Source organism: Mixophyes fleayi, chromosome 12 (genome assembly GCF_038048845.1).
Source record: "Mixophyes fleayi isolate aMixFle1 chromosome 12, aMixFle1.hap1, whole genome shotgun sequence".
Classification (NCBI taxonomy): Eukaryota; Metazoa; Chordata; class Amphibia; order Anura; family Limnodynastidae; genus Mixophyes; species Mixophyes fleayi.
The window spans coordinates 29,446,056-29,467,387 of NC_134413.1; the positions used below are offsets into that span (position 1 = coordinate 29,446,056).

The 21,332-nt window shown below is 41.3% G+C and overlaps 1 protein-coding gene across 1 annotated transcript in view; it reads left to right on the forward strand.

Annotated features, from left to right (window-relative positions):
- The window catches only part of PSEN1 (presenilin 1), a 58,375-nt gene that overhangs the window by 19,251 nt on the left and 17,792 nt on the right, over positions 1-21,332 (forward strand). The window contains exons 4-9 of the mRNA XM_075192088.1: positions 1,186-1,418; positions 4,951-5,092; positions 10,010-10,077; positions 10,539-10,759; positions 11,522-11,620; positions 12,241-12,327. Coding sequence (XP_075048189.1) covers positions 1,186-1,418; positions 4,951-5,092; positions 10,010-10,077; positions 10,539-10,759; positions 11,522-11,620; positions 12,241-12,327 — 850 coding nt within the window. The remainder of the gene's footprint in view (positions 1-1,185; positions 1,419-4,950; positions 5,093-10,009; positions 10,078-10,538; positions 10,760-11,521; positions 11,621-12,240; positions 12,328-21,332) is intronic.

Genomic DNA, 21,332 nt, shown 5'->3' on the forward strand with positions numbered 1-21,332 from the left:
CAATTGTAATTGTTTTAGCCCAAGGAGGTTTCAGTAAGTTTGGATTATCTTGCTTTGCTCTGTTGACAGGGATATTGCTTTGTTTTGTTTTGTTTTTATATATAAATCTGATTTAGTTCATTTGTAATATTTGAAATTGACTTAAAGCAACCAACACTCACTTTTTTCTGTATACATAAATGGAATTCTAAAAATACATACTGTTGCATTGTTCATGTGTGTTGCTTGTTTTTACCCATTCATTATATACAATTCAGAAAAATTACCCCCTCCCCTGATCATCCAGAAAAAGCCTATAAAGCTCACCTGAAAACTTTAGCAAATGCTTTCACATAATTTGCTGATTACTGGAGATGTGGTCGCCCACATAACGGTTTTTTGGGGTTGCTCCAGGATGACAATACCCAACACACTATTTTGTTGACCGACTCCTCAGATCTATCTAAGATATTGATTTCTATTTTACTGATGCAAGAACAGTTATTCCCTGATCTAGAACCCTCATCATTTTTTTTTATTTGTAAGACAGCACAAGGCTCTGTAGCACCTGACAGTTGGTATAACAATTCTTACAATACGATTTTATTACAGTAAGTGTTATTATACAGACTATCCAATGCTACAGAGATTTGTGGCACCTTACAAATAAGCAATGTCCCAGGCCGTGAATGCTACAGGTCATACTTTTTGTACTGAACAGGTTTGTGAGCCTTAAAAGAGCAACTGTGAAAAAGAAAAGGATAACAAGGGGCTGGGAGGGAGATACAGAGCAAAAGAGGAGTTGTGAGCACTGAGAGACGAAGTGTTAGTGGCAAAAAGGTTATTGGGATTGGTAGACTGGGTGGATATTAGGAACTTTGCTTGAAAAGAGAGAGAGTGAGAATTTAGTAAGAAGACAGCATAAATTTGAAGTGGTAAGAGATCAGCATTGCAAGATTTTCCACGTAGACGCTTGGCGGTAAGGAAGCACTCTTGCAGGTGGCAGGTCTGTTTGGTTCGCCAGTGATGGTGGCTGGAGCTGCATTTTATAGAGCTGTGGTAAGTGCACTGTTGTAAATAAAGACTGATGTTTCAAGGGAGGATAGGGTAGTAATATTAGAGGAGGATGTTTAAATTACTCTGCAGCTCTGTAAAATGTTGACATTTCTAAAATGCATTTTATTTTGCTGACCTTTTGTATTTTAGAATGATAACAATGAGAGGAGAAACAATGAGCGTGCCGAGTCTCAGAGCAACGGGCAGACACAAAGCAGCTCTCAGCAAGTGCTGGAACAGGACGAAGACGACGATGAGGAGCTTACCTTAAAATATGGTGCCAAACACGTGATCATGCTTTTTGTGCCAGTAACACTGTGCATGGTGGTCGTCGTAGCAACGATAAAGTCTGTCAGCTTTTACACTCGTAATGATGGGCAACTGTGAGTATAGATTTAGTGATGATTTGTGTGCAGATCACTGTTTTAACTCATTGCAAATTACAGGTGGCCCTGTGTCTGACTGGTACAGCAGAGTAATTTAAGTGATGGCTAACAGGTGACCCTCAAAGACGTCACATGCAGCCTTCTAAGCAGAGTAGTTTCCCCTCTTTGGTACTTATTTTATTGAACCTGATATCACATGCACACATGAGTGAGTGCAGTGCATTCACACACTCTATGAAGCAGCTTAGTCTGTGATAGGTTGGAGATTATTCACAGTGGTTGCAGAAAATAGGCCTTTAAGAAAAATAATTTAACCCATCACATGATCTTTATTTTGCTGCAACCTGTAGTTGAATTATGATTTTGTTGTAGATGTTTTAAGTTCATCTTAACAGACAAAAGACAGTAGTGTCTGTCTGATGAATATGAATTACTTGGCAATTTATTAACTATACATTCTCTGTCCTACTCGGCATCTCTGTCCTACTCAGCACTCAATAATCATGTAAAGTGTGTGGGGCTAATGCAGTCGGCAATTTGATTAAAGGCAGAACTTGCCTTAAATTAAATTGCTGTCTTAAATCTAGCCAGTGATGTTGCTGAATATCTGTGATTTGCCAGAATCGCAATATAATACTTTTACCCCCGATCTCAGTCTCTCTCTTCTATGTGACACATCCATAATCGATGTGCAAGCAGCTTGATAAAGTCAGTGCCAATCTCTCAGCGAGAAGGGAGCTCTGCACTTTTACTAGTTGAGGAGGGGAGGTTTTAGAGAACACCTATGTTTTGCATGGAGGAGTTGTTTAAATGAATAACATTTCTGGTTGTCTTGTCCTGCGAGTTAGCAATGTTTTTAGGTTGGTGCAAAGTTATGGTCCTTTAAAGAGGACCTGTGACCTCTGTCAGGTCAGGCTGTCCAAAGTCTAAAGAACCCATTGGTTTGCCTAAAGGAGAAGGACAAATAGGAAACTCACTCTGTATGGTAAAAGTATACTGAGCAGTACTCTGTCCCTCCACCATAAGCTCCCTTCTCCATGCCAATGTTTCTCACTGATCATAAGTGCTGATAGACAGCAGGAAGGCAGCACTGGGCGTGCCGAGTGCTTTAGTTGTTGATTAGTATGCTTATTGCCCAACCAACCAGCTGGAGGTGGGGGCAGGAGAAGTTTTGAAGCTTTTGATTGTGTGTAGTTAACGATAGACGATTGGTCACAGGGGTAGCGGGGCCTCTTTAAAAATACCCTAGTGCAATCAAGATTAATGCAGTATTTTTTATATGAAACAATCTTTATATAAAATGCATTTCAATTCAGCAATCAGTGTTTTGTTTTATTTGGTTTGTTTGTTTGTTTTTGCTGCCTGTGTGATTACCTATGCTTTTCATAGGCATGTACAACTGGACTAGTTTTCTAAAATGAATGCAGTACCTTCTATTGCCACGAGATGTCACTATAATTTTACAGTTTACCTTTGACCATGATGGCTATTGGCAGTTAGGTTATCTAGTTGGAATCCACGTGTTCTCTAGTGATCTTATTGATGTTAAAAATGAATGCATTAAATTTAATAGCAAGTAGTTTGTCTATTTTTGTAAAAGTAATGGCTATAATTGGAACCCACTGATGGGTAAATATATAAAAGTGTCTCCGGTGTAAAAGTGTTTCTATTTATTTTATTTATTTCCATTGCGCCATATTTTCCAACTGTACTATGCCTTTTTTTTGTTCATTCCGTCAACAAATGTTGAAGTTCTGATGTCACAAGAATGCAATAACAAAATTGCAACATTTAAACTGCCTACAGATCAGGAACTGGAAAATAGCTGTGCTGGTTGTGACAGGCAGAGGCTGCTATTGCAGTACTTGAGACACCTAATGAGACTGATTTGCATGTACCTTACCTCTTAATAATGTCTCATTGTCAGAAAATGTAAAATAGCACTTGTATTCTATTTTTACTCACAGAATGGTTTGATAAATGTACTTTTTGTTTGTTTTAATGTTATTTTTGCGTCCTGACCCAACTATCTATTTGATATATTGAGATCACCCTCCAAGGTGTCAAGGTATTCAGCTTGACAGCTATATTTAATGTGGTGCTGTCCTTGCCAAGAATTACTTATCCAGATACTTATAGCAGATGTTTTTTTATGGGCTTGTGCCAGGAAATGCATTAATCTCTACATTACATGCAGAAATGTCTTTTTTTTTAAAATATTTAGAATGCTGTACATCAGTTTTTCTTTCTAACATGATCTTTATTGTCACTCTTGTCAAAATATTTTATGGAAACCTATACTTAAATTTGTTATCTATATCATGGAGTGGGATTCATATATCATGGGCGCCTGTTGACGGAGGACCTGTCATGTATTGGAGTTTGTAAAGCAAGCTGATTTGACAAAGAAAATCTTGGCCCAATGACAGTGCTGCCAGGAATATTAAGGATATTTTAGCAATCATAGAACCACTGTCCTTTCTATACTTTCAATAATTATTGTGAGTGGAATCACTTTACAGTAAAGTGCAATATCATGCCTCTGGCTGGCAGGGCATGGTGAACCTTGTAGTTCTACCATCGCTGGACGACCGCAGGTTGCCAACCTCCAAATAAATGACCACCCGTACTGTACTATAGAATAGTGAGACTTCAGTATTTACAAATGTGTTGCAGTGATGTGTTGTAAACTTCAACTGCTTAGTGTAATGAAAACTAATATCTGAGTTAGGTGCAGATTCCTGTAAGCCATGTATGTATGTTAGCTTTTGGTGGTCCTTATCCTAAAACAACTCTATGGGCTAAATTTACTAAGCTGCGGGTTTGAAAAAGTGGGGATGTTGCCTATAGCAACCAATCAGATTCTAGCTTTCATTTATTTAGTACTTTCTACAAAATGATAGCTAGAATCTGATTGGTTGCTATAGGCAACATCCCCTCTTTTTCAAACCCGCAGCTTAGTAAATCTAGCCCTAAAACTCTTTTTATTGTTCTGTTCCTCTTGATGAATAATTTGAGACAAATTTGTAGGTGGGGCATACTTGATAGTTCTGCTTATTTAGAACATTGATCATATACTGTTCATGTATGCTAAAGAATCATCTTTAGGATATTGGAAGGTAGTGCACGCTTCTGCATCTTCCAACATTGTTTTTTTAGTATCTACATGATTTATTCTCAAGACATTACTTATTTCTCCTGCTCCCCTACAGGAGATCCACACAACGTGCAACTTTGGGGAGGTCTAGGAACCAGTTACAGAGCCATACAACACAAATCTATGTTTATATAGTACAGCAATAACACTTTTTGACTATTGTATCGCGTTAAGCAAGCTTATGGAACTTGAAAAGCTTTAGTTTTATGCAATACTTAAAGTTCTTTCAGGCATGTTGGTTCTATGCATGTCATAATTTTGGGCAGTGATTTGAAATGTCAAAATGTTTAGAATTCTGGGTGTGACTGATTTGTCTTATTCCTAACATGTTACTGTGACATTCTCAGAAACTGTTTTGTTTTTTGATCTTAGAATTTACACCCCATTCACAGAAGATACAGAAACGGTGGGTCAGAGAGCCCTGAACTCCATTCTCAACACTGCTATTATGATCAGCGTTATCATCGTCATGACCATTCTCCTAGTGGTACTGTACAAATACAGGTGTTATAAGGTGATTATATTGATCTGTCAACACCCTGCTCCCACCCTTCTAAATTGCAAGATCCCCAAATTAAGCTACACTCAAGTATTTGCACTTTTCAAGGTATAAATCGAAAGAGATTAAGTTAGATAACTTAGTAAAGATTGTGATCATAGGATAGGGGTCGTGGAGAGATTTTCGCCCCAAAAACTCTGTGGGCAAGCAATTGACTGTTGTGTAGGATAGTTAGACACCAGTTTAATGTGAGAGACACTTTATTATACAACACTAAATTAAGTCTCTCTTTCTTCCTGGAGACGTGTAATAACTTGTTATAAATAATATTTAATAATGCAAAGCTGTTGTGTTGTGCTACCAGCAGTTTGCAAATTTGCATTGATGTTTTCTTTGTAATCTTATAGGTTCTCGACCAGTCATTGTATCAGTCGTAAGCAATTCCTGAATTAAATGGTTGCTGATACTGATACTGTTTTTTAATGTGTGTATATATACATAAATCAGCCAACATTTCTAAAGTGGGTTTTTTTTTATTAATATTTTTTTACCCCGAGCCCTCTTCCCAGTTACCTATGTATGTAATGTGGTAGGGGCAGTTCCCATACTGCACAGTATCCCTTTCAACATACACAGCATAAGCCTGGAACCAGTTGAGTGATCACCACCCCCTGCAGCATAGTATCGAAGTTTAAGATCCCAACAGACAGATACTTATTCTGGTAGTGATTTTTTGGGGGGTATAAAAACTGTTCACCGGCTCCTCTAAAATAGAGTTGTGACAGGGGACTGCATTGGCAACCGTTGACTATCCAGATTTTTGTGGGACTATCCCTCCAGCTTGAAATTGTAAGCGTCATAAGTTCTCGACTATTGTGGATCAAGAAACAAAAATTAAATAATTTTATTAGTACCGGAGGAGCCTGATATTGAGGCACCACTGGGACGGGACCAGCACTCTGAATTGAAACAGAGGGTTTTGCAATCACCTTTCCCCCCTACAAATTCTTGTGCTGGTTAGCACGTGTTCTCATAGAGGTGTGAGCAAAAATAAACCATGTTTTATGTACCATAATATGCGAGGTTCCAACAGAACTTTGCACTGGATTGAATCTTCCCCAATATGTACTCCTAATGACAGATTACAATTTCAGAAATAATGAGTCTTAAACATGAAGGTGTTTTTTTTATTTATATATATATATATATATATATATATATATAATATATAACAGTGTAGTATTTTAATTCAGGTTCTTGCAAGCTTGACTACCTCCATAATATGTAACTGCATATATATTATCTTAAAAACCTTACAGCGTTTTCATCAAAAATTTGGAGTCAAGCCTTAGCCCCTGAGGCATCACTGGATCTAGTACACTCATGGTACAGTAAAAAATGCTGTTAGACCACTTTATGGGAAAAAAAAAAATAGACTTTGAAAGTCAAAGTCAAAAGAAAAATACATAACATAAAATAACCAGCAAGAAATGTGCCTACAGGAACAGTGCAGCTGAACATCAGAGTATGTGCGAAATGTGAAACAGCCATGTGGGGGGCTGGCTGGGGGCAATGTCACTTGTAGCACTTTATCTCAATCTCTGCTTAGAAATGACAATGCAAGTGACAAAGAGCACATAGTCCATTAAGTAGCCCATGAATGACCCAGGATATATTTTGAGTACATTTGTTAGACAGAAAGTTTGGTTCCTGCTGTCTTTGTTGCCATATATTAAATAATTGCCCAGTATGCATTGCAGAACAGAAACAGCCAAAATCACCACATACCCTAATATAATTCTACTGTCTAGTCAACTCTCCTTTCTTTTCCATATGGATTGGGTGAAAACCTCTAACAAAAAAAAAAAAACACAATGGAAAGTTGTTGTTTTTTTTGACACATGGATACCCTATATTCATACATTGCCCACGTATACAAAAGAAACTCTTCTTTCTTAGTTACCTCTTGAGAAACGCTAGAAATACTTGCAGGATGAACATCCTTCTAAACACTTTTCGTTTGTATACAAATATTATACTTCTTTTAAATATCTATTTAGCTATTACAGAGAAACACTGGAGCAATAATCACAAATTGGGAATATCAGTCGCTTTACAGTTCTGTGATCTGTTTTTGTGATAATGAGACTCATAATTTGGTATACTTTTATACAGTTTTATGATAACAAGAATGACGAGTAATTTTAAAACACATTGTTAATCATATGCTAATGCAGTTGGAATTTTATCAAATTTATTTGTTGCTACTTTGTAATATGACTTGCAGCAATAAAAAGAAATAATAAAAAAAAATAGCCCATAAATGTGTGGCTTGATGTTAGCCACCATTGTGAAGACATGGGAATATTAACGAGGGTGAGCATGGTTAGATTAGTCACTTTGAATTAGGAAGTTTCTGATCCAGACCAACCTACAAATAAGTGAAAAAAAGCTGGAGGAGACCATTATGTATCCAATGAAATACATCATGTTGGAGGTTCCGTGAACTGCATATGACCGCCTTAATATATATTCAATATCCATTCCATCCCTGCATGTGTTAGCTTTAACTTATTGACCATTATTGCATTTATATATTTGTGAATCTGTGAAATAAATGTATACTTTCACTAGAAATAAAAGCGTTCCTGACATACAAGAAGCTCAGCCAGTAGAGAGGCATGCTGGGAATTGTAGTCTGTTCTCTGTCTTGTATGATTAAAATGCATTTAACAGTAAACTACAAGTTCACTGTTTCCTTTCCTCCAGTGGCGATCCATGTCAGTAAAGGGAAGCTGACGAGCTACGATGTAGAGTGTTGTTATTGCTCTCTGTCCCTTCCTCACTGGTAACCTCTGTAGCAAGGTGACTGACTGCTGTCTCTTGGGGAGTGGAGATTGCTTCTAATTTGTGTGGTCTCACTACATTGAAATGCAAAATTCCTGATCGAGCCAAGAAAATTATGTTATTTATTCAAGGCTCCGAGTTGTGCATCTATAATAAGAGTTTTAATGCAAGGTGTAGGTCACTTCTATGTCACATAATCTAAATGATTGTAATAAATATGATAACTTCTCCTTTTGGGATTAATGGTCTTATATATTGCTTCTGCCACAAAGTCTCTGTCCCTACAACCAGCTTAAAGGACCAGAAAACCTAAAATGCAAGTTTTATATAATAGAGCCTCTAAAAGCAAATCCAGTGGTTGAAGTGGACATGTATACTGATTTCATTATTAAACTATCCAATTCCATTCACCTATTGTTTTTCATACCGCCACTTGCAAAGATAAATATAAAAGTTCTGGAAATATATTGTAATGGACGCTGCTCAAGTTTTTATGATACTGGAGTTATTCTCCCACCCCCCCATGTAAATCAACGTCTTTAGGTATTTCTATAGCGTTGTTCTGTTTTCATACAGCTACTAACTATCCTTGCACTGCTGATTGGAAATGTGAAGTCAATAATTTGACTTTGCGATAACCCTCATAGCTTTCATTGTAAAAGTTCAAAGCATCCTTATGGTTGTTTTCAGCTTGTTAGAATTAGGACAATTACTCTCTTCCAGATTTAAACGTTTCAAGTTGATTGATTTGGTTTTAGATGTTTTATATCGCTTTTCAACAAAATGTACTTGAATAATGATCAGTAGTGTCACGTAGCAAAGAAGCCGCATGTCTTCATATTTTACCGACCTGTAATCTTTTTGCATAAGGATATTATATATCTCCTTTACTCATTTATGTAACCATACATTTTTAAACATACATAGCTATAGATTAACGAGTGAATTCGGCACAAACTAAATCCTTCATAAGAACACTGATTTGAAATATAAGAACTGCATAACTCATCACATAAAGAACTTTTTATTTCAAGGAGAAGGTTGGTGTCCTATTAGCTGGTTTCACTCAGCTAGAAAACAGACATTCAGTATTGCAGAGTTTCCCCTAAGGTGCCTGAAGAGCTCTACATAATGTCTGAGAAATGAGGCTTTTGTGAAACACTTTTTTGGGTTCAAATCTTTTCTTGCTGCTTCTAAACTCTGCTACTTAAAATACTGTCTGAGCATGAAATCTGCTCATGTGACACCATTTAGATAAAACGCATTCTATTCAGAAATAGTTTAAATAAACTGGTTTGCTGGAAAAAAAAGTGAGAAAGCACTTTTATGACACAAGTCTAAAAATAAAAAATGCATATTCATGAATGCGTAATATCAGTTTCCCCCATTATAAATTGCATTCTTTGTTCCAGATAAACTAGAATTTAATATCTTTTTTTTTTGCCGTAGCATCAGTGGTGGAAGTGGTATGCCATACCGGCACTTCTACTGCCTTCGCTGTAACACTCTTACATTCCATTCACTTACATTCCCATTATATTTTTCATACCTCCACTTCTAAATTTCCCCTTCTAACACTGCTTAGCGTCATAAATATTCATTTTTGTGACTGAAGGCAGTTACTCTGACTATATTCTAGTTATTTTTTCCTCTGTGGAATAAATACATTAGCAAGGTGGTGGAACACTACCCCAATTCTGTTTTTACAATAAATATTTCCAAATTGCAAATCATGACTATGAACTCTGAGCTATCTGACTACTGTTAAAGCAACAGAATATCTGATGCATTTAAATGTCTCTCAGTCACAGGTATTTGGTTTTTGTGTGACTCATAAGATTGCAATAAAGATTTATAAATCTTTTTACCACTAATTTGCTAATATGAGTTTTAAAAACTGAAGTTTTTTTGTGTTCATACATAAACAAGGTTAGGATACTGCTAGCTTCTCATTTATACATTTCACATAGAAGAAAGTCCCGTGTAGTACAGAGAGGGCCTTACAAATTATTATAAGTACTATATTATAATGAACATGTGTTTTTCTCTGTTGATAAGTATTCATCTTGTTTTATATCTATCCAGGTCATACATGGCTGGCTCATTATTTCCTCACTATTGCTATTGTTTTTCTTCTCCTTCATCTACCTGGGGTAAGTACATGAGACAAACAAGTCATAGTGGACCAGTTGCACACAGTGGTGTAAGCCGTAGTCTAGGCTAGTGTTCCTCAATGTGACTGTGCCCTTATTGATAGACTCCATTGTCATGAATTCTGGTTCAGTAAACAAAGTGGCTGCCTTCATTAAAGGTATCCCTAGTACTCTAATACCAGTGTGTCATTTCTCTTCGTCTTCATATGAACAGTTATGAGTTTTTGATATTAAAATTACCCTACAGGTGGGCTCACTCTTACTATGGGGATTAGAGTTCACCCAGCTGTGTCTCCACAAAGGAGGGAGCAGGAGCTAGGATACAGCATTTACAGAAATACAAAATAACATAAGATGTGAATATCCATTGCCAGCTGAGTGTCGTATGTCCTTGCCGTGCATTAATTTACACTGTGGAAAATGACCTTTATTTGTAATAAGGACTGACATATACTTTCCAGAGAAGTGTTCAAGACGTACAATGTTGCCATGGATTATATCACTCTGGCCCTGATGATCTGGAACTTTGGAGTGGTTGGGATGATCTGTATTCACTGGAAAGGACCCCTCCTCCTACAGCAAGCCTACCTTATAATGATCAGTGCACTGATGGCTTTGGTGTTTATCAAGTACCTCCCAGAATGGACAGCCTGGCTCATCCTGGCAGTAATATCTGTTTATGGTGAGTGCCTTTGTTGCAGAGGGAAAATATTTATTTATAAAGTTTTTGCCAGAAGGAAACACGTTGTCGCCACTCATTTTTAAGAATGTCCTAGATACACAATATAACTATTAGCTATTCCATTCATTTTTACATTCAGTGGTGTATTGCTGTAGGCGGCATCTATCGAACAAGACGAGTCTGTTAGTGGGGCAGTTATGAAAATACCACCTTTGCGGCAATCTTCATTAATGCCTCCGTCATTTAACCAAGGACTGGGCTCAGTTCCTAAGCCACCATGTATTTACTGCATATTAACGGTGGCTAGATATTGCTGCTGCACATTCTGAGTAAGGCTGACTGCTCGCGTCTCCAGACAAGTGGCCAGCAGCCATTAACCATTCCTAGCCGCATAAACAATGCTGCACGGTTTTTAGATATAACAACGTGCTGCTTATTTAGGTGATCTATACACAATCACTGGATTCCTCTGCAGTAGTGAGAGCAGGGGACGGGCTCCTATAATTAAAAAGAGAAGGAAAAAAACAAAACTTTATTCTTTATTATTTTTATTGTATCTCAAAAACAGTTGTATGTCACAGGAAAAAGAGAATGTCATTCAATATAAAATAACATTTTAATTTGCAAACCAATATTTTACATGTTCTGAACAGCTTTGAAATTTTAGTTGGCAAAGCTTTTTTTTAGCACAGGGCATCCAAATAGATTGAATCTGTCCTAACATGCAGATGTCTATGATCTAATCTGATTGTTCTCCTTTAGATCTCGTAGCTGTTTTGTGTCCGAAGGGACCCCTCCGTATGCTGGTGGAGACTGCCCAGGAGAGAAATGAAACACTCTTCCCAGCCTTAATCTACTCTTGTATGTAATGCTCTATTGCTGGGGATTAGATTGGGATGTTTAATTTGCTGGCGTCTTAAAATAAGATTAAATCCTTGATTTTGAGCCTCAAAGGGTAGTCCCTTATATCTGTACATAATTAAGGTTTTCACTATGGGTCATGAAACACTGTTTGAAATGCTCTGCAATTTAATCTGGCCGGTCACATCATTTGTTAGTGAATGTAATATGAATGGTTAAATATAACAAAGCTGTTTGATAAACTTGTGCTTCTGATCACCTGATTGCAAGCAGGATATGGTCTGATTACTCTGTCTATAAAGTTGGATACATGAATATTGGGTGCACCCGACACCACAGTCTTTCTGCATCAGATTGACAGAACCTCTCATCACTGTACTGTGCTGTTTGGGGACCCTACTCCACCTCTTTATCTGTTGCATCCTGCTTACATCCATTTCCCCCTTCACGTCATGATTCTGCCCTGACGCATGCAGTTCTGATTGATGACTAATATATCAGAATATTTAAATAGAGTCTGGGCCACTTTCATGCATTTATCTAAGTGTACAATTTTGGCCCGCTGAAACATACTAGACAAAGTCCTGTCAAATTGTAACCAGTTATTTTATTATCCACAGCTACAATGATCTGGTTAGTGAACATGGCAGATGGAGATACGGGATTCATTCAGAGTGCTTCAAAGAAACCAACATACAACACACAAGGTAAGGTTGCCAGCTGCTCTAGTATAGTAGCTTTGCGTTAAAAGCACAGTCATTGTTGGACTATGCCAAAATGTTATTTATTTATATTTGATTTCTCAATAAAGATTTGGAACAAGGCAGTTGGGGATTGTGCGTATTTTGTTAACTACAATTTTTATATATAATGTGCAGAGGCCTTAAGGGTGCTGGTGATCATTATAAAGGCTTCCCCAAGCTCCTGGTTTCCCTGTTATAGTGATGATCAGACCAGCTAGCACAGGATCTCATTGCGGAATTTGTAGCTGTGGCCTATGCTGTCCATTATATATTTTTATTAGCATGACCAGCATATTAGCCATCCTGAGCGGATTATCACTATATTGGGGAACCTGTGTAGGGTCCCCCTGGTTATATTGATAACTAGCTCCCAGGCAGTGCCTGTGCATTTATGACAAGTTGCCAGTCTTGTGCTGAAAAGTATTAGGTCCCTGACCTATTCCCCTGGGCTGTGATGGTCTGAGTAATGAACAAATTGGACCTACCAAACAGCAGCTTCTCCATCACTGTGGTCCTTGCTTGTACTAAAAAAGTAATTTAAACCTCAACACACCCACACCTCCTATGTAAACTACATTTTAGTTGAACAAAATATACCACCATGACTGTGCTTTAAACCACTCATTCTCAAGGGGAAAAACAACCTTTTTCTCTTGTTGTAAAACTATAAGTTCCAGAATGCCCAGTGTACTGGGGTGTCACCGTAGCTTGACAGCTACAGGTGCCTGCTTTATCCTTATCAGATGTATTTTTCCACTGACAGCTCCAGCACAGTTATAATCTAGAGAGAGCAACTGAGATCTATACAATAAAATATCAATAAACACAGATTTATGTTATAACGTGAATCAAAATGAGTTGTAACAGTATAAGGTGATGACTAGATGGTATAGATGTCCCAGCCTGCTGGCTAAGATGGTTCCTGGGATGTCGAACATTGCTGGCGATGTATGTCGGCGCCGGGCACTCCGTTACATATATGGTGGGAGTGCATAGCTCTTAGAACTTTTTGGGATGCAGTCCTTCTAATTACTAAAGAAATAATGGGCGTTGAGCCACCTAATTGCCCCAAATACTGGTTATTGAAATATAATAAAATGACCATCTCTAAATACAAAAAATCAACAATTAAAAACCTTAGCAACGCGGCAAAGGCCGTGATTCCAGTACATTGGAGATCCCCGAATATCCCTACCATTAGAGAGTGGTTTGCCCGAATAGAATCCTATAGAATAATGGACGACATACTCTATTCCTCAAAGGACAAATACAGGGAATATCATTACATATGTGTCACTCACCGGACTGTGAGTGCTTCTTCCCGGACATTTAGGAACCGTGGCCGTCCTCCATCCTGAGGGACTGCGCATGCGCAGCCCTTTCTATACCTCCAGTGTATGTTCCTTTAACTTAATTGGCAGATCAGGCAACCTCCCTATATTTAGCACCTGTGGTCAACACCACGTTGCCTGATCTTGGAGTCTCATTCCCCATGAGCCTCTGAAGGTGTTCCTGTGTTTCCTTGTTTATTCAGCCCTGCTGATTACTGTGGTTCCCATACCACTTCTACCATCTACTGTATCATCGTGACTGTGAGCTGATTCCTATCCGCTGCCTCCGTGCACTACAGTCTTCTAATCACTTCAACTCTACCATTTATCATTGGGACTGTTAGCTGATGCCTATCCGCTGCCTCCGTGCACTACAGGCTTCAACCACATCCACTCACCTGTTCATGATTGTGACTGCCAGCTGATTCCTATCCGCTGCCTCCGTGCACTACAGGCTTCAACCTGCAACTCGTCTGTGTTTCATCATCGTGACTGTTTGGCTGATTCCTATCCGCTGCCTCCGTGCACTACAGTCTTCAACCTGCAACTCGTCTGTGTTTCATCATCGTGACTGCTAGCTGATTCCTATCCGCTGCCTCTGTGCGCTTCAGTCTTCAGTCCTCGTCAACTCTACCGTGTTTCCTTGAGTCTGCTGCCACTATTGCTACCCGCTACTCTCCGTGATCATCTGTTCCAGTTCAACTCTGCTCCGGGGTCCCATCGTTACTGCACCTGCTGGTTGCTATTGGTTACCTCCGTGTTCCCGCAGAGACCCGCTGCTGTGACTTCTCAGCGCTACTCATCCATCTACTGCTGATCCGCTCTCCACGCCTTCCTGTGTTCCCTGCTGGTCTACCTACCTGTGCGCTGCACCTGCTAGACCCCCGCTTCACCCATCCAGGGACTTGTATCCTGCTGGCCTCCTGCCCTTCAGGTATCTCTGCACTCCTGTCTGACTGCCTTCTCCTGAACCACGGTATGCATACTTCCCATTGACTGTGCTGTGTATTGCATACCTTGCTGGACTGTGTTGGTTCTCCTCTGGAGTGTACTATCTGCTGACTCTACTGCCATCATTGACTGTGTTATCTCATGCTGGATTACTTCAAGAGACTTTCTATATTGGCAGTGTTGTTCAGTCATTTATACATTTATATTGTGCATATTACTGTGGATCAAAGTCAAGGTGCCCGTGTATATATTGTGTTGCAGTCTCTCCCCGTGCACCTCCTCACATATATATTCAGTGGTACAACTTGCTAGTGGCAGACCACTGACTCCTGTTTACAGTTTCACCTGTTCCAGTATCCTCTCACATAGCAGTGGTACAACTTGCTAACGCAGACCACTGACTCCCCGGATACCTCCACTTGGATTCCATTCCTTCACTCAGACAGCGGTACAACTTGCTATCCGCAGACCGCTGACTCTCATCACCTCCTCGTTTCTGTTGGACATTCCTCCTCACTATAGCAGTGGTACAACTTGCTACCGCAGACCACTGACTACCTTCACGTGTCCTTTGTCCATACAGTTCCTCGTGTATTACTACCTCCATATTGCCAGTGCTGCTAGTCATAGACTTTCCTGAGCATCTCATCATCTGCTATTTCCTGTTCCGTGATCACCCTGCTACCAGAGTACCATATTACCACCTATACTGCTCTGGTAAGCCTATCACCTGGTGATCCCTGGGTAAAGACTCCTAGTGCCCGTGACAGTAAGATCAGGCCATGACAGACCCAGATACGGAACCTACTGCTAAAGAGATGCTGCAGCATCTGGTCAGCCGTGTGGAGCAACAGGATGCTCGCCAACAGCTGTTACTTCAATGTTACCAATCGTTAACCTCCCAAGGAACATCTGGACAGACTGTTACAGCTAATATTGAAGCTCCTGTGCTTTCCTCCGTCTCCCCAGTGCCATCCCAGGTGTCTACAGCTCCTATGCTTCACCTGCCTACTCCGTCAAAATATGACGGGGACCCCAAAACTTGTAGAGGTTTCCTTAACCAATGTTCAGTCCATTTTGAACTCCAACCTCAAAATTTTTCTACCCATCGTTCCAGAGTGGCCTATCTTATCTCATTGTTTTCTGGACAAGCCCTGGCTTGGGCCTCCCCTCTGTGGGAAAGAAACGATCCAATTCTACAAGATAGTGCCAAATTCATTTCCACGTTCCGAAGTGTGTTCGATGAACCAGGTCGTGTGACCTCCGCTGCTTCCAGCATTCTTCGTTTGCGACAAGGCTCCCATACAGTAGGACAGTATGTCATTCAATTTAGGATCTTAGCCTCTGAACTTCAGTGGAATACTGAAGCATTAGTTGCCGCCTTCTGGCAGGGGCTCTCCGATAAAATTAAAGATGCACTGACTACCCAAGAGCTTCCTTCGTCACTAGAAGATTTGATCTCTCTTTGCCATCGTGTAGACATGAGATTTCGTGAAAGAGAATCTGAGAAAACAACTTCTGCTAAAGCACCTCTTCGTTTAAACCCTCAATTTCGTCCAGTTTCACCTTCTGTGATTCCCATGGAGATAGGACGTTCCAAATTATCTTTAGAAGAGAGGAAACGAAGAGTAAAGAATAGACTCTGTATCTATTGTGCTGATTCCACACATATGCTCAGTTCTTGCCCTAAGAAATCGGGAAATGCCAGGCCCTAACTAGTTCTGGAGAGGTAAAGTTAGGGTCCCTGGAGTCCTCTCCATTGTCTATGAAATCTAAAGTCTGCGCTTTCGATGTTACGATTTCCTTTGCTACCAAATCCTTTGAGTCACAGGCATTGATTGATTCCGGAGCAGCAGGAAATTTCATTTCTAAATCACTAGTGAATCAATGGTCCCTACCAGTGATCACTTTAAAAACACCCATTACTGTGACGGCTATAGATGGATCACGTCTCATCAATGGTCTCATCACCCAGAGTACGTCTCCAGTAACCCTTCAGATTGGTGTACTACACCATGAAGAAATTTCGTTTTTAATTCTTCCAGTTACGACAAGTCCGATTGTCTTAGGCCTTCCATGGCTTCAATGTCACTCTCCCCAGATTGACTGGCGCACCCCTCAAGTTACGTCTTGGGGGTCTGAATGTCACCATCGTTGTCTCTCTCAAGTTATTCCTCTTAAAGTACAGCGATCTTCCATCTCATCTTCCTCCCCGGGACTCCCTCCTCAGTATGCTTCATTTGCCGATGTGTTTGATAAAGCTCAGTCTGAACGTCTTCCTCCTCATCGTTCTTGGGATTGTCCGATCGACCTTCTACCTGGCAAGACTCCTCCCAGGGGTCGGGTCTACCTGGACGACATATTGATCTTCTCACAGGACCTGCCTTCTCATCACCAACATGTGGCAGAGGTCCTCTCCAGACTACGGAAAAACTCGTTGTTCTGTAAATTGGAAAAATGTTCATTCGAGTTACCCCAGATTCCATTCTTGGGGTATATAGTTTCCGGAGTTGGCCTGAAGATGGATCCAGACAAAGTAAATGCTGTACTACATTGGCCTCAGCCAACTACTCTTCGTGCCATCCAGCGTTTTTTAGGTTTTGCCAATTACTATAGACGCTTCATTCAAGACTTCTCATCCATTGCATCTCCCATTGTGGCCTTAACTCGGAAAGGGGCTAATACTAAGCAATGGTCATCTGAGGCTCTCCAAGCCTTTCAAATCCTCAAAGAGTCCTTCTCGTCTGCTCCCATTCTGCGACAACCTGATGTGACACTCCCCTTCTTCCTAGAAGTAGATGCCTCTAATGTGGGCTTAGGAGCTATTCTCTCCCAACGCTCGGAGCAACAAAAATTACATCCTTGTGCCTTCTACTCTCGGGGTCTTCTGCCCGCAGAGAAAAACTATACTATCGGGGACAAGGAGTTGCTGGCCATCAAAGCTGCATTAGAGGAATGGAGATACTTGTTGGAAGGAGCTCGCCATCCGGTGACGATCTTCACGGATCATAAGAACTTGTCATATTTGCAATCTGCTCAATGCTTGAACCCTCGTCAAGCAAGATGGTCTCTTTTCTTTTCCCGTTTTGAATTAATTATAACCTTCAAACCAGCTGCTAAGAACAAGAAAGCTGACGCTCTATCTCGAGCTTTTGTGACGTCCTCTGATGTAGAAGAGGTTCCCAACCATGCTATTCTAGACCCCAAATGTATTTCTCTGGCTGCTTCATCCACCAAAATGCTACCATTTGGGAAGACCCTCGTGCCTCCTACTCTGAGGCGGAAAATCCTTTCGTGGTTCCATGCCTCTCGTTTTTCTGGACACGCCGGTGAACATAAGACCTTTGAGATTCTCTCTCGTAGTTACTGGTGGCCTTCAATGAGGAGAGACGTCAAAGAGTTTATTGCTTCCTGTGATTTATGTTCTCAGTTCAAATCCTCCCGCAGAACTCCAGCAGGGTTGCTGCGACCACTACCCATTCCGTCCAAGCCTTGGACCCATATTAGTATGGATTTCGTTACTGATTTGCCACCAAGTAAGAATCACAATACTATTTGGGTAGTGGTAGACAGATTTTCGAAGATGGCTCATTTCGTCCCTCTGTCCGGTTTACCTTCCTCGTCTACTCTGGCTGAACATTTCATTAAAGAAATCTTCCGCATCCATGGATGTCCGTCTGAGATTGTGTCAGATAGAGGAGTACAATTCGTTTCCAGATTCTGGCGGGCCCTTTGTAAAACCTTGGGCATACGATTAGCACTCTCATCGTCTTACCATCCGCAATCTAACGGACAAACGGAACGAGTCAATCAAGATCTTGAGACTTTTATTAGGATGTTCTCTTCAGCCAACCAAGACAACTGGGTAGAATTGCTCCCTTGGGCTGAATTCGCCCATAACAACATGTATCATGAGTCATCATCCAAAACTCCATTCTTTGTGGTCTACGGTCACCATCCGTCTTTTCCGGAATTTCCTGCCCTCCCGCCCACCCAAGTTCCTGCTGTGGAGACTGCTTGTCAGACCTTCAAAAATATCTGGTCTCAGGTCAAAACCTGTTTAAAGAAGACATCTAACAAATATAAGTCTTTCGCAGATAAGAAGAGGCGGGCTATTCCACCACTAAAAATTGGAGATCGTGTCTGGTTATCTACCAAAAATATTCGTTTGAAGGTTCCATCTATGAAATTCGCCCCTCGTTTTATTGGTCCATATAGGATCATTCAAGTTATCAATCCAGTATGTGTTAAACTTCTTCTTCCTAAGAATCTTCGGATTTCCAATGCCTTCCATGTGTCCTTGCTCAAACCTCTCATCATCAACCGTTTCTCGACTCCTTCCTCAGCACCGCAGCCAGTTCAAGTTCATCAGGAGGAGGATTTCGAGATTACTGAGGTATTGGATGCAAAAATTTCGCGAGGAGTCCTCCGTTTCCTCGTTCATTGGAAGGGCTTTGGTCCTGAAGAGCGTTCATGGATCAAAGCTGAAGATCTTAATGCTCCTGCCCTTCTGAAGAAGTTTTATTCCAAAAATCCGGACAAACCCGGTTCCAGGCGTTCTGTGCCCACCTTTAAAAGGGGGGGTACTGTCACTCACCGGACTGTGAGTGCTTCTTCCCGGACATTTAGGAACCGTGGCCGTCCTCCATCCTGAGGGACTGCGCATGCGCAGCCCTTTCTATACCTCCAGTGTATGTTCCTTTAACTTAATTGGCAGATCAGGCAACCTCCCTATATTTAGCACCTGTGGTCAACACCACGTTGCCTGATCTTGGAGTCTCATTCCCCATGAGCCTCTGAAGGTGTTCCTGTGTTTCCTTGTTTATTCAGCCCTGCTGATTACTGTGGTTCCCATACCACTTCTACCATCTACTGTATCATCGTGACTGTGAGCTGATTCCTATCCGCTGCCTCCGTGCACTACAGTCTTCTAATCACTTCAACTCTACCATTTATCATTGGGACTGTTAGCTGATGCCTATCCGCTGCCTCCGTGCACTACAGGCTTCAACCACATCCACTCACCTGTTCATGATTGTGACTGCCAGCTGATTCCTATCCGCTGCCTCCGTGCACTACAGGCTTCAACCTGCAACTCGTCTGTGTTTCATCATCGTGACTGTTTGGCTGATTCCTATCCGCTGCCTCCGTGCACTACAGTCTTCAACCTGCAACTCGTCTGTGTTTCATCATCGTGACTGCTAGCTGATTCCTATCCGCTGCCTCTGTGCGCTTCAGTCTTCAGTCCTCGTCAACTCTACCGTGTTTCCTTGAGTCTGCTGCCACTATTGCTACCCGCTACTCTCCGTGATCATCTGTTCCAGTTCAACTCTGCTCCGGGGTCCCATCGTTACTGCACCTGCTGGTTGCTATTGGTTACCTCCGTGTTCCCGCAGAGACCCGCTGCTGTGACTTCTCAGCGCTACTCATCCATCTACTGCTGATCCGCTCTCCACGCCTTCCTGTGTTCCCTGCTGGTCTACCTACCTGTGCGCTGCACCTGCTAGACCCCCGCTTCACCCATCCAGGGACTTGTATCCTGCTGGCCTCCTGCCCTTCAGGTATCTCTGCACTCCTGTCTGACTGCCTTCTCCTGAACCACGGTATGCATACTTCCCATTGACTGTGCTGTGTATTGCATACCTTGCTGGACTGTGTTGGTTCTCCTCTGGAGTGTACTATCTGCTGACTCTACTGCCATCATTGACTGTGTTATCTCATGCTGGATTACTTCAAGAGACTTTCTATATTGGCAGTGTTGTTCAGTCATTTATACATTTATATTGTGCATATTACTGTGGATCAAAGTCAAGGTGCCCGTGTATATATTGTGTTGCAGTCTCTCCCCGTGCACCTCCTCACATATATATTCAGTGGTACAACTTGCTAGTGGCAGACCACTGACTCCTGTTTACAGTTTCACCTGTTCCAGTATCCTCTCACATAGCAGTGGTACAACTTGCTAACGCAGACCACTGACTCCCCGGATACCTCCACTTGGATTCCATTCCTTCACTCAGACAGCGGTACAACTTGCTATCCGCAGACCGCTGACTCTCATCACCTCCTCGTTTCTGTTGGACATTCCTCCTCACTATAGCAGTGGTACAACTTGCTACCGCAGACCACTGACTACCTTCACGTGTCCTTTGTCCATACAGTTCCTCGTGTATTACTACCTCCATATTGCCAGTGCTGCTAGTCATAGACTTTCCTGAGCATCTCATCATCTGCTATTTCCTGTTCCGTGATCACCCTGCTACCAGAGTACCATATTACCACCTATACTGCTCTGGTAAGCCTATCACCTGGTGATCCCTGGGTAAAGACTCCTAGTGCCCGTGACAGTAAGATCAGGCCATGACAGACCCAGATACGGAACCTACTGCTAAAGAGATGCTGCAGCATCTGGTCAGCCGTGTGGAGCAACAGGATGCTCGCCAACAGCTGTTACTTCAATGTTACCAATCGTTAACCTCCCAAGGAACATCTGGACAGACTGTTACAGCTAATATTGAAGCTCCTGTGCTTTCCTCCGTCTCCCCAGTGCCATCCCAGGTGTCTACAGCTCCTATGCTTCACCTGCCTACTCCGTCAAAATATGACGGGGACCCCAAAACTTGTAGAGGTTTCCTTAACCAATGTTCAGTCCATTTTGAACTCCAACCTCAAAATTTTTCTACCCAT